Source organism: Anarhichas minor, unplaced genomic scaffold, assembly GCF_050575085.1.
Source record: "Anarhichas minor isolate MPS153535 unplaced genomic scaffold, ASM5057508v1 ptg000011l, whole genome shotgun sequence".
NCBI lineage: Eukaryota > Metazoa > Chordata > Actinopteri > Perciformes > Anarhichadidae > Anarhichas > Anarhichas minor.
Window position 1 is genome coordinate 8,831,931 of NW_027466457.1, and position 16,640 is coordinate 8,848,570.

The 16,640-nt window shown below is 42.1% G+C and overlaps 1 protein-coding gene across 1 annotated transcript; it reads right to left on the reverse strand.

Moving 5' to 3' along the window:
* Nucleotides 1–1,166: 1,166 nt before the first annotated feature.
* prtgb (protogenin homolog b (Gallus gallus)) lies at nucleotides 1,167–14,494 on the reverse strand. Its single transcript, XM_076089933.1, has 19 exons — nucleotides 14,372–14,494; nucleotides 13,503–13,802; nucleotides 10,313–10,457; nucleotides 10,028–10,161; nucleotides 9,635–9,931; nucleotides 9,233–9,392; nucleotides 8,887–9,134; nucleotides 8,079–8,243; nucleotides 7,487–7,792; nucleotides 6,522–6,707; nucleotides 4,554–4,649; nucleotides 4,252–4,438; nucleotides 3,847–3,974; nucleotides 3,516–3,686; nucleotides 2,878–3,060; nucleotides 2,218–2,341; nucleotides 1,972–2,110; nucleotides 1,668–1,775; nucleotides 1,167–1,580 (listed from the first exon to the last, which is right to left on the reverse strand). The coding sequence occupies exons 1-19, from the start codon at nucleotides 14,436–14,438 to the stop codon at nucleotides 1,167–1,169; spliced, it is 3,558 nt and encodes a 1,185-aa protein (XP_075946048.1). The 5' UTR covers nucleotides 14,439–14,494.
* Between the last annotated feature and the right edge of the window lie 2,146 nt (nucleotides 14,495–16,640).

Below are 16,640 nucleotides of genomic sequence, written 5' to 3' on the forward strand. Positions count from 1 at the left end.
AACAAAGAATAAATATCATCATCTATCACTGGCAAGACAAACTGGATCTTTGATCTTGTGTCAAATATTTCCACCTCACAGCACCAAGGATCAACTGAATGAAAAGCCATACCCATCTGAGGAAGGAGACAACTCTTTGGATAATAGCATCGGCATCACCGCTGCATTTAGCAATGGTCTGGAAGGCAAATGGAGCACAAGCCGGGGAGACTTGTGCTAAAGCTTTCACCAGAATAAAGCATCAAGAAAATGTACATTGAGTAAAGCATTCAAACCACCATTATAAGGGAAATTTACATCATTGGCAAGAACAATATTTTGGCAAACGCACCCTTAATGTATATTCTCTATATTTTTGGTTGCCTTAGAATATCTATTGTATTATCAAAAACTCTTTGGGTACAATTCTTCCCATCTTTGGATCTCATCTTCTATAGTATGCAAAGCCCTTTCGATAGTAAGGCCATGTTAAAGCTTAGAGTTCAGTGCACTGGAAATGCCAAACGATATTGTATGATAAAGCTCAATTAGCTTGACAATATCTAATGCACTTGTTATTTTCACAACATACACCATTCAAAGACAAACAATGTGAAACAAAAGCTCTTAAAACCGTGAAAATAAAAGTTCTGAAAATTCAAAAAGTGAGGACCTCTATATAATAACGTCCCAACAGAGGTTTTTAGACATGGCAAATACAATGTTTTCACCTTGTCCCCTGAGTCTGAGAAATACTGCACAACATGTGGTGAAAAGGAGGTAGTAATTTTTACACAAGAACAGAACACGGGAGGTAGATAATCGGTCTAAAGGGCCCAAATTCACCCTCTGCTCCAGTGGAAAGTAATTAAATATAATGAAAATGTATCACAGTACATTTCTGACATTCTTTTTAACATTCATCATGGGTGAGCTTCGGTTTAGGACAGACAACGCCAAAAAGACAAACAGGTAGAAAGTAAAGTAAAATGGAAATTAAATGTTATAACAAACATTCAAACAATCCTGAGGTAGATCCGAAGCAAAAGCACATTTCGTCCATCGCAGCAGCTGGCTTCCTGATCCCATGTGCCTCTGGAAATAACCGAGGGGCTCATCTCAGGAAGCAAACGAGGTAGAAGTGGCGTAGCTTCGGCTGCTGGAGAGCAGATCTAGGCTGGGTGATGTCAGGAGCCGACTCCTTGTGACGTGTGCAGGGCAGGATGAGAGCACTCTGAGATGTAGCAGAAGCGGGTAGCATCAGGGGCGGAGTGATGGAGGGGATGGCTCAACATCTCCTCATTTTCCACGTCAAAAGACTGTTTCAGCTCAGCGGCAGTGGGGCCATTGTCCGACACAAAAGACTCAGGTCGGGAGCTTTGGTTGGTCGAAGGGTTGCTCATCTCTTCGTTGCTTTCTTCATTGGAGTAGTGTCCAGAGTCACCCGTCTCTTGGCTGCCCTCACTGGTGTGAGAGCTCTCCGAGTGATACGGTCCATAGATGATCTCCCTGGATGAAGGTGGCAAGGGTGCCGAACCTAACTGCTCCTCATACCTCAAAACTGTTTTGCCAGCCTCATACAAGCTGGCTCTCCTCTCAGCCTAATGGGATGGAGACAACCAAATTGAATTTAAGATTAAAAAAAAAAAAGAAATCTGACTGACTGAGAATAATGTTGCATCACTTACATCACTTTCAGCTGGATTCCTGATCTCCCTCTTGAGGAGCAGCCACCTCTTGCTTTGATTCTTGCTGCTGATAGGACCGGCACTATTTAAGACCATATTAGCTTCAGTCTGTGACAAATGAGAAAACATATGAGAAACACAGATTCTTTTCATGGTCATGTGCTCTTTTGAACTTTGAACATGTAACTGTGAAATGAATTCAATTAAGAATCATCATCACACGATCATTCACTCTCTCTCTCTCTCTCTCTCTCTCTCTCTCTCTCTCTCTCTCTCTCTCTCTCTCTCTCTTTGTTTGGCTCACCTTGGTATCTAGAAAGTGGTGACTTATCATGGGTATAAGGGCCTCAACGTTCTCTCTGTGGTGTTCATTGGGCAGAGACAAACCAGCATGTGGACCTTCAGCAGCTCCCACAGCAATGACTTTGTGACTGGAGGATTTCCTATGAGTCATTCAAAGATAATAATGTAAACAAAGAAAAGATTGTTTATGTTTTCTAAAGTAATTGTCAACAGCTTTTCATTATTGCAAAATGATGATGATCAGTACCTTGGTCTGCCCTTACTGATGAGGATTAAGGCACACATAACAATACAGGCCAAGGCGATGCTCACACCAACAATGATCCCTGTCATAGACCTCTGGTCTATGTGGTAGAGACCATCAGATAAGACTGGAAGATAACAAAAGCAGTGTTTCAGATTACAAATGATTACACATGACCTAAAACTATTTAGAGAAAATTAATAAACAGGAGAGTTGTTTTCGGTTATAAATTAATGAGGTTGTCAAGCGTTGCTGACTTACGCCTCCTAGTGGTTTGTTTCCTACCAGAGAGGAACTTTCATTCACTCCCCATAGACCAGTTTTACTACGACTATGAATCCATACTGAAGTCAAAGCACATCACCTCACAGTAAAAATGCACTTTGTCAGCACAAGATACATAGATTTAATGAAGCAACTTAATAAAATGAAGCCTAATTTGAGGCACTAAGTGGTATCAAAACCCTAATATTACATTATACCCTGAGAGAAATTAAAATCATTACATTTCAAGCTAAGAATACTAACATCAGAGTATAGCTTTGCTTTCATATAATTATAAACGTCCTGCCACATAACTAGCAGCTTGATACAACAAATGAATGAACTCATCAAGATAAGACACCTCTTATCATGTATGCTCCAGTGTTTAATGATGCTTACCTGTTGTATCGGGGAAGCTGTCAGAGTGCCTGGGGTTCTTGCTGCGGTGGGTGTTTCCCCGCTTCAGTGCCAGCTCCACAATGTTAGAGAAAGGCCCGTCACCAACCCGGTTGGAGGCAGAGATTTTCACCAGGTAAACGTTCCCGGCTTCCAGCTTCTCCAGCAGGGCCATTGTGTGGCTCCCTGTAAACAAAAGCAGCAAGGATTAGAAATACAGAAAACTGATACTGGTGCAATTCATGTTGCATGAATATCTGTTTACAGAATATATCTGAAGCTGGGGAGGTCAGATGATACAAAACCCACTATAACTTGGGGTGACAGAAGGTTCCTTGTGATACACAATCTACAGGGTAAGATATGTTGAAATGTTTCCTCAAAATAAAATGTTCCTATATGTATAAAATTGCCCTACAGCACTCCAACACTCATACTATGTTGGATAAAGTGCCTTAGCTGTTAGTTAATTGTGCTTAAGGGAATTTCTTCATTTCTTTTAGGACATTACCTCATTGTTTTCACTATCGATCTATGTAATGTTCTACTACTGTATATCTTTATAAAATTGCAATGTGATTTCTGTAGGTGCTTTCTGCATCAATGAATTTACAGAAAACACGATCCAGTCCACTACTCACCCTCCCTCTGCAATATTTGCCAGCGTCCCGCCATCCAGGCTTTCTGGGAAGCGTACAGGATGGTATAGCGCGTAACCACCACATTGGGCTCTATGGGCTCCCTCCAGGACACCAGAGCAGTGTCATCCTCGATCAGACTTACTCGCACTCCTGCTGGTGGGTGGCTAGGTGCTGCACACAGAGAAATCACATTCACAATAAACAACACTTGCTAAGACATTTTGTGAGAAATACGCAATTATCTGAATTGAGTCTGGACGGCAGAGGGGTGGGATACACAAACAGCAACATAGTCATGACAAAATGATGTTACAGTAATTGATATTATTACCTGCTGGCAGAGTCTGATGGTAAACAACAGAACTCCAGGGACTCGACATCTGGTCCACATGAAGACGCACAACAAACTCATAGCGAGTGTTTGAATCCAAATTCTGAACCATCACACTCTGTCTGGTACTGTGGGCAGACAACATTCATACATTATGGGCATTCGGCAGACAATAATCCAGAGATACTGACTGCTATAAAATGTGAGAATGTAAGGTAAGCTTAAATACTTATATCATCATTTCAAACAGCAAATGATTTAAATTACAAGGGCACAAACATAATTCATAAACATGCACTATAACATAGCGTTAACACTTGTGCAAACTAACCAAAAGATCTTTTGGAGGTTTTATTCATTATGTCAGATGTAAATTACAGATTTTTTGGGGGGTTCTCAGCTTACGTTTGAAGGTAGCGTATAGCAGAGGTGTTGTGGGTGCCCACAGGTGTACAACGGACTGTATAGCTGACAGCCTTTCCAGGAGGGAAAGTAGGACGGCTCCAGCTTAAAGACACTGCAGATGAATTGTTGGCCAAGACAGTCACATGACCTGGAGGCGGAGGGGCTGCTGCCAGTTGGTCTCTAGCCGCTGAACAATGCAAGTAAAATGCATATTTTTGTCACATTCCTCAATTTGAGAAAAGGTTTGAATTCCATTTTAAGTTGTAAGACTTCTGAAAAAAGCAACAGAGAAATATACTTACACACACATCCCGGGGTACTAATTGTTTGGTCTGTCTGATAGCCATCTCCAGCTTGACTGACAGCCAGAATCTTGACATGATACTTTCTCCTTGGGTCTGAAACAAAAATAATCAATTTTCAACCATTTCTACCCATGTTGTTAAACTGCAAATGAAGGTTGGTCAAACTGACGTTACAATAATCGCATAGAGCAGCTTTTTTCAAATAGTTTATTATTTATTATTATTTATTTCGAATAGTCCAATTGGGGCCAAACAAGAATTCCAAACTCTAAAATATATCCATTAAAATACCAGAGTTGATGGTTAACAAATAGAGCAGCATCTTTAAAAAAAGGGCAGACACTTTGACAATTAGCTGCAGGAGGGGACGTTTGTAGGTCATAAATGGCCACTCCTTATGCATGGACAATGCATGGTCTCCTGAGTCACCCCAACCTCTCATTTATCATGTGTTGTCATGTGTAAGGAGCATGAGACAAATCAACCAGCCCCAAGGCCCAGTAAATATGGTGACATGATCAATAAGCTCAATAAAAACTATCACAAAAAATATATTTTCTTTCCCTTTTGAAAGCCTATATTAGATTTTACAACTATAAAACCCTATCAGCACTAGGTTGTGTTTTCAAAAACAATACAAACAAATCACAAACATTGAGGACAACAACAGAGGTGAGATTAGGTAAAACTTGAAAAAAAGTAATTATGGGAAATACAAGGCTGTATCAAGTACTGGCTGAAAGACATCAGCAAGATCGTTGGGGCCTGGGGTTGGGAAACTTTTGTTTGAAACGTGAGTGTTAAGATTTGTTTTATGCCTCTGGTGTGAAAGGTCAGCCTTTGGGTATTGACCAGTGAAGGCGGTGTGTCCAGGCCTGCTGTGGGGGGCTGGGCCAGTGGCAGCGTTCAGCTGCTGGGATCCTAGGCCCATGGGACTGGGGGGCTTTGACTGGGGTCACCAGGTCAGGCCAAGATAGAACAGAAGGAATCTGTGGGACTGCGCAGGACTGTGGGAGAGGAGCTGGGCCCCTTTTGTTCCCCCTTTCACGTCCTTCCTACTGGCCTTGTGTTATAGCCTTCAACTTGGAGCAACGCAGAAAGAAACATGGCTCCAAAACAGAACGTGTATTGAGATTAGTGATATGGAACCAATCACAGCTTGTGTGATTATCAATATAGAATCAAACTGAAGCGTTCTTCCAGATCGAGCAAGGTATTACTACAAAAACATTTTGATCAAAAACAGTTTCTAATAATCTACCCATTGTTAATTTAACTTTTTGGATCGGAACTGCTTAGGAAGTGCACTGTGCTTAAAGATTCACATCAGACAAAATTATATTGTTAACAGTTTTGATGGCCCTGGTTCATGCTGCACATAGATTGCTGAGGGCTATTGACATGGACAGCACAGATGACCGGTGGGGGCAGGGTCCTAAGCCAGGACTGCTGTCTCAGGGCTAGAGGTCAGTGGCTCGGTCCAGCTTTGGCCAGTCCCAGGGGTCTTTGTTTGTGTGCTTCAGTGTCCAGCTAAAAGGGGTAGTGGCCAGGGTCTTACAGGGCAGGTCTGGCCCTGGATGGAACACAATGGCCAGGGATAATTATGCAAGCCTCAGGATGGGAAACGGTGGCGGGAGGGACATCTGGATCCTGACCTATAACCCTGGGAGCCTGCTCCCACACAATACTGCAGCCAGACTGGAGGGGCTACTGGTTAGGCAAGAGGGGTCAGCCCATATTGATCATGACAGAGGGCAAAATGCAAATATAGCTTCCAACTGTCCATTGAATTAAATTGGGACCGAATTGAGTGAGAACCCTTCGGTCACTCTCTGTTGTCTCTAGACCAAATGTACAGGTCTAGATGGTAGAAACATAGTGAAATATACACGTTATATGTTTCTCATCCCCCTCCACTATCCCATCATCTCACAAATAGACGGCTATGACAAGTGCATCACTCACCAAGGCCACTGATGGTGTAGGTATAGGTTTGAGCCTGCAGCTGGATGATGGGCTGCTCCGGTTGGCCTTCCTCATGGTAACACAGCCGGTAACCCTGCACAACCACAGATTGTGGGGAGGTTTGCCAGCGGGCCACAATGGAGGTGCAGTTAAGCGGCTCAAGTTGAAGAGTAGGGGCTGAAGGCACTATGGGGCAGAGACAGCGAAAATGTTATCAATACACACTTATTTTCAAAGAAAATTGCTGAACGCAAAGGAAGACTAAAGAAAAAACAACAGGACATTGGGTATTGAAAAAGGATGGATGGAGGATCATCTCATTAACACAATGGTTTGGGTGTGAACTAGTTATTATCTAAGGTGCACATTACATTTTGGGTTTTCATTCACCAGCAATCATGTTTTAGATCTTGCTCTCAAATAAAAAGTATAATTCTGTCGGCTGTGCTGCTCTTCAACACCTAAATATATAACCAAACTTTTGAAAACAAGATGTCCAGCTTTGGTGAACAAACAGCCTCCCCCAACACACCAGGCCATGAAAAGAGGCTATTCTTTCCCCCACATAGATGCCTGAGGCCCTCTCTTTATGACCCGTGACTGAGGCCACTCTAACATCACTGACAGCGAAGGGCAAAGGTTCCTGGGTAACCAACACAAAGAGTGTGGGACAATGCTACAAGAGCAAACTCTAGTCATGAGCCAGCCACTCTGCATGAGCTCTAGTGATCCTCCTGGTATTCTAAGAGCAGCAAAACAGCGACTCAACAAAAGCAAAGCATAGCCAGTTACAATTTTGGCACCACGTGATTCTATTACTCTACAGCAACCTGTTGTTTGCCTCTCACCTCACTGAATAAATTCAATTATGCATGAAAACTTAGTGACAAATGCAAAAAAATAAGTGAACAAAACTGCTCTATACAACCAGACAACATTTCTGTTTCATCCTTCTGCAGGTTTACCTTTGCTGCTGGAGGTCTTAGGTGTGCGGTGCGAGGTCCACGTAGAAGGCTCGCACCAGCCCACGCGGGTGGCTGCAGCCATGCGAAGCAGGTAGATGGTGTCAGGCTGCAGGCCCTCCAGCAGATATTCGGTGCTGTTCTGAGGTAACTCCACAGAGGTGACAGCGCTGTCCGCAGCTGTACGATAGGATAGTCTGTATGCAGACAACCGACCGCGGCTCACCTTGGCGGGCAGCGGCTGCCAAATCACCTGAATGTCCGTGGAGCTCTGGCTGATCAGACTTAGCTCTGGGGTACGCAAAGGCACTGTGGATGGACATGGATATAAAAATATACTTAGCTCTGATGTGGTGATGGATTTCTTTAGAATATAAACATGAATGGCAACAAACAAACTGTCATATATCTACAGTATATATTGACAAATTGTTGCTGTTAGTGAGTAGAAAATTGTGCTAACACTAGAATCACCCATCCCCCTTATTTCCACTCAAAATGTGCTCTGTATACACATCCCTAGCATGCATGTTAGCTTAACTACCAGAGTGATTTATTGCAAGGAATGTTGGGAGACTCAATGCTCTATGCTCACCATCCTCCAGGGTATGCTGACTGACTTGGTCTGACATACGACTGGCTCCCATTGGCATATAAGCCACGATGTAAAAGCTGTAGTTTCGAGCTGACTCAAGGTCATCGATGATATGACTGGTCGTGTCGTTGCCAATAACAACTTGGTATTCTTCGTTGTTTAGACCTGACATGGAACGGATCATAAAGTGGGTTAGGAAATGGGTTAAGATTATCCAAAGAAGAAGAGACGTCTATGAAAGGTTGTCCGACATGTACCATGTAAACAGTCAGTGTTTTCAAAGGCTTGATGTCGGCAGTTCCTGAATGTCACTCATCTTTTCTATAAACATTTGTAACACAAGTCACAGCCACATAACTTCCTCCAGGGGTCTTCAAGCTAACCTAATTAAACATCTGAAGATGTGTTTACTACAAAGGCAGATTTATCCTAATAGAGTTACTTAACTGTTACGTTAATGCTTTATGTTAAATGCTACTGGTTTGCAAGACTATGGGGCTTTTAAAAAGATACCCCGTCCCTTTAACTGGAAGCAGAATGAGCTGGGGAGTGGACAATGGGCTGGCTAAACCTGTTGTTATTTCAGTGAAGTTGCCATTCTGAGTCCTCCTTGACCTCTGCTCTGTGCATGCTCTGTGCAGCAACAATAGATGGCCTTCACCAAGGAAAGATTATCACATGTGAGCGTGAGATATCTTATTGTGGTTAGCTGTGATCTTGCATCTTTTCGCACCTTCACAGCTCCCAGTTCACAACTGCTTAAATTAAACTTTTAACAGAATTAAGTGTTTCTTCCTTTTGGTCTCACCTTCAGCCTTCATGTAATGGATGGAGTAGGCAATGACTTTGTCTGCATTGTAGAGCGGTCTCTCCCAGGCCAGTAAGATAGCAGAGCTTGAGATGGTCTCAGCATGAGTATTTCTTGGTGCACTGGGCCTGTCCTCGGACATGACAACAATAAGGCGAGCCAAGGACAGCACAGAACCCTGTTCACTCTCTGCAATGCACTGATAGATGGCATCATCTTCAGGGATGATCTGGGTAATCACCAATTTACTGTGAAGCAATAAACAAAATATTAACAACCAGCACTAACCTCAAGAAATTCAATCGTAATTGATGATTTTCACGGTACTCCGGTTTGATTGCAATACCTGTTGTACATCTTAATCCTTCCATTTAAGTGAACGTCTTCTCCATTCTTTAGCCACCTGATGTGTGGCGGGGGCACTCCCTCTGCTTGGCACATAAACCGGGCAGTGCCTGCTCTTGGACGGGTCTGGCTCTCGGGCCTCTCGACAATGGATGGTGGCACTAAAGCAGAGGAGTAAGAGAAAAGTGATGAAAACAAAGGCTATCGCTTTCTATTTATTAGCTCACAAAACACAAATTTTGTGGCATCTTGCAAATAACACTTTCTTTCCAAGCAGGCATGGACTTATTCTTCAGGTATAAAATTAGTTCCATCTGCAAAAGCTTTAGTTGTGTTAAGGCATTATGGAATGTGAGAAGCAATAAGAAGCAGTGCTGCAAAACTACTTCAGAGTTTAGTGTACCTAGAACTGTGAGGTTGGCGGCAGCAATAGTATAGTTGCGGGTTCCAGGGGTGGTGGCCCTGCAGAGGTAGACTCCACTGTGCTTGGAACTGACATCAGTAATAACAAGGTTTCCATTGCCCAGCACTTTGGCGTTGTACACATCAATGGGTTTACTGTCAGCACGGCTCCAGGAGATGATGGGCCAGGGATTGCCTGTGGCCACACACTCCAGCACCACAGTTTGGTGAAGAGAAACTGTGACATTCTGAGGTCCTGCAATGATTCTGGGCCTCTGACGTGGTTTAGGACCTGCACCTTCACAAGAAAAGGAAAATGTTAAAAAATCAATTGCCTATATGATATGATTGTTTAATGCTCATTTCTAAAATCCCTTTAATGCAGTCTCTGTACCTTGGTAGACAGTCAGTGTGGCCTCTCTACTCTTCAAACGGCTACCGATGTTAGTTGCCACACATCGATACTGTCCGGCATCTTCCAATTGTACATTGTGGATCTGAAGGACTCCGTTGGACAAAACTGTTATTCTGGGAACAAACAACAATAACGTTAGGCTCAAACTGGGGGGTATATGTAGACAGCAACAGAATTTGGGAGCTCCTTCTAGATTAGAAACACATGTTGTCCAGTGGATTATACGATGGTGTCTAAAATGACTCAAGGCGTGTCGACAGGTACCTGTCTGTTCGTAGTCGTAATGTGCTTTGGTTGAGCTCCCAGTTGATGGCGGCAGGAGGGCTAGAGGTGACAGCACAGGAGAATCGGGCCAATGAGCCCTCAGTCACCACCATAGGCACAGGATGCAACACAAACTCTGAGATACCTGTGAAAAAAAAATGTATCAATTAAGGTCGAAATATCAGCAGTAGAATATTTCAACTAAAACTTAATTAATTAGCTTATTATGAAATCAACTAGCAGTTGTTTTAGTAGTTGGCTGCTGAATTAAATATTCTAATATGATTATTCATAAAATTTCTTTTGCGGTTATTTGTGTTTGTCACTAAATATAGCATTTTCTTTCAATATTTGGTAAAGCATTATACATTATGCATGCAAAGCCCTGACTTTGATGGATGTTAACTGATTGTATGAAAATAATTGATCTTTGGAAGACGCCATGATCTTGGTTGTGGGCAGATGAGCTATCAGGTCCCAGACTGACCAGCTGGTCCAATCAATGGATCAATGGAAGAATGACACTGAATGATGCATTGTTATAGATAAAAACTAATCAATTGCCTTTGCATAAGAAGGATTGCCAGCAACCAATAGGAACATAAAACTATCAAAAACAATGTTGAAATGTAAAAGTTTTTTTCTCTTTCTTGCAGAAGTCAGGGATGTCATAATTACACACAGAAAAAAAGCCATTTAGTCAGATTCATGTTGTACATATTTTACAGCTATCTGTGCATATGTGAATGTTGTGCTTATAACCTGCTATGTAGACATGGATTAAGTATACTTGCTTTAAAATGACTAAAACAACTGTGATGAAGTTGCTGAGTCACATTCTGTTCATGTGTATTTAAAAAGCTTTTCAATAATCACCACAAGTAACAACCACCAATCTGCATTTGTCTCCAGAATACTCTGTAAGATATGACCAATGACCTGTATTCATTAAGGTGGTAAATCCCTCCCTCCCCCCTCACTCACAGGAAGGAAGTCAATATCATGTTAAAGAAAATCAATACCCTGTTCTCCCACTGAAGCTCCACATTTAAATACTCAGCTTTGGGACATCCAAATTAAAGACCAATACTTTCATTCAAGACCTAATCTCATCAATATTACACAAATAAACTGAAGATCCTGCATATGTGAAGTGCATTAGGGAGTAGGCCTAAACCTGGGCAAAAGATCCTTTAGGGTTTGTTTGTGAATTATTCCTCTGGAAAGGCAGGTTTGCTTTAGTGTGAACACATGACAACCAAATCCCAAATTAAGTTCAAATGGTCAGCATTTTGATGAAGTTTGGAATGATCCCTTTATTCTGTCTAAGACAACATAGCCGACTGGTGATCATGAAAAGCCCTCAACACCAGGTAGGAAGTTAAAAATAGTAAGTTGTTTACTCTCCACTGGGAGATAACCGTCTTCACTCGTGCTGGGATCAGTGATGTAGGTGGTGGGTGTGGCCTGCACAGACTGATCCGCTAATATGGTCACCCCTGTTGTAAAGAACAAATCAATATCTAGGTCAAACAGCACAAAGGTTACTCTGAAGAGGTCAAAGTTTGCTTCAACCCCCTGTCCATTCAATTTTAACCCAAACTGGGAGCCAGATCGAAGTCAGTTTACCATTAGGCTACAAAAGAGGATCTTGTAATCTGTATGTTTTGTGTATATTTGTGTATATGACATATCAAATGCTACAATAGTATAAAATGATAGTGGCAAAGCACATGTGTACTTATTTTGAGGATATTGTAAGATATATATGACAGATAGCTGATACCTAGTGATGTAGTCCTAGAACAACAAGGAAAATACCACCTGAATGTAAACATGTTTTGAGAGGGTCATCTCTTTTTACTGGAATATCAGGCCTGTTCAACCACATGACAAACTGGGCTTTCTTTAACAAAAGGGCTCTGCTTGACAGGGCAACAGAGGGACTAATCCAGTGGAAGGGATTGTGGGCTGTGAGAAGGAACAGCAGGGCAGCCCAGCCAGAGCAGGCCTGTGACATCACAAAGGCTTTCCCTGCTGACCCCTGACCCCCAGGACCTCTGGACAGAAGGGGAGCACAGAGGAGGCCCATCCTCCACTCCCTGCCTACAGCTGACCAAAAAAAACCTTTAACCCTTTCAGTGACAAAGGCTGGACGCCAGGCCAAACTTGACTTTTGAGGTTTTTTTCTGTGGTCATCCTTTTTTTTTGTTGCCCTTTAAAAGATTGACAACAATCACAACAAAATTGTCAAAGCATACTTGGTGTGTCTATAAGCCTATGAAATTAATTTTCCTGTTTTCTATTATTATAAATCTCTTCCTGTGTGATAATTGTATCTAGGTCTTCATAGTTCTGTACTGTTGAGTATTGGGACATATTGCCCCAGACTTTCTAACCTCAGTGTCAGTGTCAAAATCAGTATATTTCAGAAGGTAATGCTAGTTTCCATGACACCAGTCAAGGGATGTCCCTTCTAAGACCTGTGAAAAGTGTCCATGGTAGACCAGGCCCATTGAATAGACACAGCTGTCCTGTCCACTGATATGTGGACAAACAAATGCCCTGAAAAGCCAGCCTTTTCTTCTGGTGCGGTCGGGGTTACTCCAAACAAAAGCTAAAAGGCAAGTGGCCGTTCAGAGATTCCTCTGTGTAGCAGACCATTCAGCAATTACACAGAGCCACAGTCTGCAGTGACAATGCAAACCCACTAACATAAGAAGAGAGAAGGCTAATTTCTAACGTTTTGCCAATGTTTCCTGTACTTCCATAAGTGTGCAAGTGTTGTGTTTCCTCAAAACAGGGAACAGACAGTGTGCTCAGACTCAGGGCATGTTTATGGAGTATTTATGAGCTTTTAGATTGACTCACTATCTACCTTTAACTGTCTCTTAAAATGATCCTATAACTGGTCCGACAGCTTTAAACTCAAGCATGACTAAGTCTGAACAAGCTCCAATAACATTGAAACTCAGACTTTAGAGGTGCTTCCTCAGTAAAGAAAAAAAGAGAGGGGTGGGGTACATCTGCTCCCCATCTCCAGGTTAATAACCCATGAACTTGCCATTCTGATGCCTGCATGTTGACACCACAAAGTGGAAATCACCAACAAGTTTAACCCATCCTTCCAACAGGATTAAGGTCCATGTTAGCCTCAGATAATCCCTTTCACTCTGAGCTCCATACTTACTTGCGATAGTCAGACGTGATCTTTGGCTTAGGATAGCTCCATATTTGTTCTGGGAGAGGCACTGGTAGAATCCTTCATCTGAATCCTCCTTGGTGTGCTTTATCTTTGGTATGTACAAGGAGCCGTTGGGCAGAAACTGTATGTGCTCACTTTCTGCCAACTTAACTCCATTCTTCAGCCACTTGATGGTGACTGGAGGAAGCCCATGAGCCTGACAGTCCAAGACAGCTGGGTCCTGTAGTAGTAAGGTAACATCACTGGGCTCTGTGATGAAGGACAACTCGCTGAAACACAAAACACCTGGAGGAAAAGGATGGGACCATTAGTAAAGAGTGCACAATACAGATTACACATATCATGTAATATTACAAGAAAATGACATTGACGTTATAAAAAACGTTTTAAAAAAAGCACACAGAATGGAGTTGTCGATATTAATTTCTTAGTATGACAGACACTGTGTAAAGCAGCTGAATTAGGGTTGTTAGCATTGATGTATAATGTGCTATCCTAATTTTAAAAAACACCATTTATCTCTCAGAAACATTGATGTAATAGTTTGGTATGATGTTTTAATATTTGCTTTGGTTAACTCTAATGACAGAGAAACACAGGACTATTAGAAAGAATACAGTTAAAGTTGAACAACCTGTTCAGTAATCTCATTTTAGTCAATGTTCAGAAAACAATTAAAGAAATAGTTGCATATGTCTGCTAGGAACAATAACGTTAAACTAAACATATATACGCATTTAACGTTAACAATACACATTAAGCCATCAACAGTCCGTGCGCGGACCTCTTATCGGGTCAGCACGTATATAGTAACAACGATAACATCAGTAACAAAAACAAAACAACACACTTACTTGATAAAGGCAGAAACAAAACAATAAACAGCCAGTGCTGGTGGACCTTCATCTTAAACTTCGCCATTCATCCGGATATCTGTGTCATTCTCTCCCACCGCGATCCGCCGCTGCCCTGCGTGCTGTCCGTATATCCCCAAAAGCACTTCTGCCAGCAACAGAGGACCGACGGCTCTACAGGGGTGCCGAGGGGCCCCCACCCTCGCCCCTTTACGCATGCGCAGACAGTACGGACCAGAAGCAAGTGCGTCTCCAACAATTGAGGTCTGGGGACCCAAGGGGCCTCCAGGTGGAACTGTCACAAGACATTGCACTTACAGGATGATGTGATGATCAGAGATGGTGCGGTTCTTCCTTTCTAGAGCCTCACTTGGAAGTGACACCTGCAGCAAAGATGTCCAAGGAGGTCCTATGTTGGCTGATAATATGTATCTATATTGACATTTGGTTATTTGACAGACATTACTCTGCACTTTGGCAGATACGCTTGAATGTATAGTTTGTCCCGTTGGTATTCTTGAGTTTTGCATCTTCTATAATCTGTCCATATTTTTCACATGCTCATACTTTATTGATAATATTGTCATTATCTTTCTCCAGGTCGTTACATCACTTCTGCTTTGTATATAAGACATTTATTGCATATCTGTCTGTTCTGAATCCTTCCTCTGCTGATGTTCTGTCCCTTACGTTTATACATTTTCCCCGTTATACAGGTTTTTAGTGGAGTTTTCCTTATTCAAGAGGAGGGTCTAAAGACTAGGAACGGTAGGCTTTAGAATTGACTGGACTTATCTTGAGTTGTTGCATTTACATGTCAAGCTCTAGTTAGGTCCATAGACTACATCACTATACAGTACATTTCAAATTACAAACTGATCAGGAGTCAACTATACTGATTTCCCATTTAGCAACTTAGCCTTGTGAGATCTTCTTTTCTGTGCATCATATATTTTAGACAACAAAACAAGGTGAACATAGTGACTTATCAGTTACAAAAGGCCACTGGTAATAAGGTCACCCTGAACAGCATCTGCTTCTACCACAAAACCTGGTAATTATGAGGAGATATTGATGGCTGCAAGTCAGCCGCCTAATGAATTCAGATATTGATCCAGCGACCGTGCCTTTTGACAATGACCCTCCCGTCTCCCAGCCCTCATTCACTAGCAATACAATGGGCTCCAGCTGTGAGATCAGCCATGCTGCATCAGCAAAACACCCCTCCATTGATACAGGTAAATGCAGTCATCACATTCAGGATGGGAACTGTGCTGTGCCCTCCAACAGATATTATATAATTCAAATAGACGTTATATCATTCGTATTCTCAACAATGTCTATGAATTGTTGTGTAATGATTTAAAGGAATTACTGGCATAAACGTGCACCCCCACACTTCAATATCCAATCAAATGAGGAGAGCGGAGTGTAATTATGTATTTATTACACCTATTGATTTAATCATCCCAAGCCTTGGTCATAATTCGACACAGCAAATCAAAGGTTAGATTAATAGCATCCTGTAATGTGTTTACTCAATGGTTTATATTTTCAAGTTACTTTATGATTCAATATGTATTTAAAGTACCGTCTCTTTTTTAGGAAACACACATTGTTAATTAGTCGTCGATGATTATCAACTAATTCACCGATATAAAGTGTGCTTTTTGTGTTCAGACATATTATTGAAATGCATTAGGAGGCATAGATTAAAAAAAGAGCTAATATTTAGTTTCTCTGCACACAGAAGATGTTTTAACCCTCACTGATGATGGCAAATATAATAAACTACACATGAGTTGTCTGTGTTGCTGCCTCACTCTATCTGTAAGCTTTACATTCTCCTGTCATTGGCATGTTGTATACAAACAGGAAATCTGAAATCTGTCGACTCACGTTGCCAAATGTTGTGCGGTGGAGGTTGCCGCTGGGCTCCACATGGCTAAAGGTTCGTCTGTTTGGCCATGATCAATAGGGTTCAGGTCATTAACATGTCATGAATATCATGAGGCCCTGGGAAAGCAGAGCAGAGGACCAACGAATTGAGCTCCGATTGGCTGGAGCGAGTCGCTAGGAGACTCGCTCCAGCCAATCGGAGCTCAACCCCCCCCCGCTGACCCAAGAGGTCATTTGAAGAGCTGAAGACCTCTAACCTCAAGCCAAGAGGGTGACGGAAAGGTTTGCATAGATTTGATTGCTAAAATAGTAAAAGTGTGTGGTGTTTGACCAAAAGCAAATGAACACCCAGCATTAGCATGTTTGGAAA

Excerpts from the sequence above, each read along its gene's own strand:
- prtgb (XM_076089933.1), bottom strand. The coding sequence starts at position 14,438 with ATGGCGAAGTTTAAGATGAAGGTCCACCAGCACTGGCTGTTTATTGTT. Across the intron at positions 13,803-14,371 it reads TTTGTTTCTGCCTTTATCAA|GTGTTTTGTGTTTCAGCGAG; the intron begins GTAAGTGTGTTG and ends CTTTTCCTCCAG. Across the intron at positions 10,458-13,502 it reads ATCACGTCTGACTATCGCAA|GTATCTCAGAGTTTGTGTTG; the intron begins GTAAGTATGGAG and ends TTTTTTTCACAG.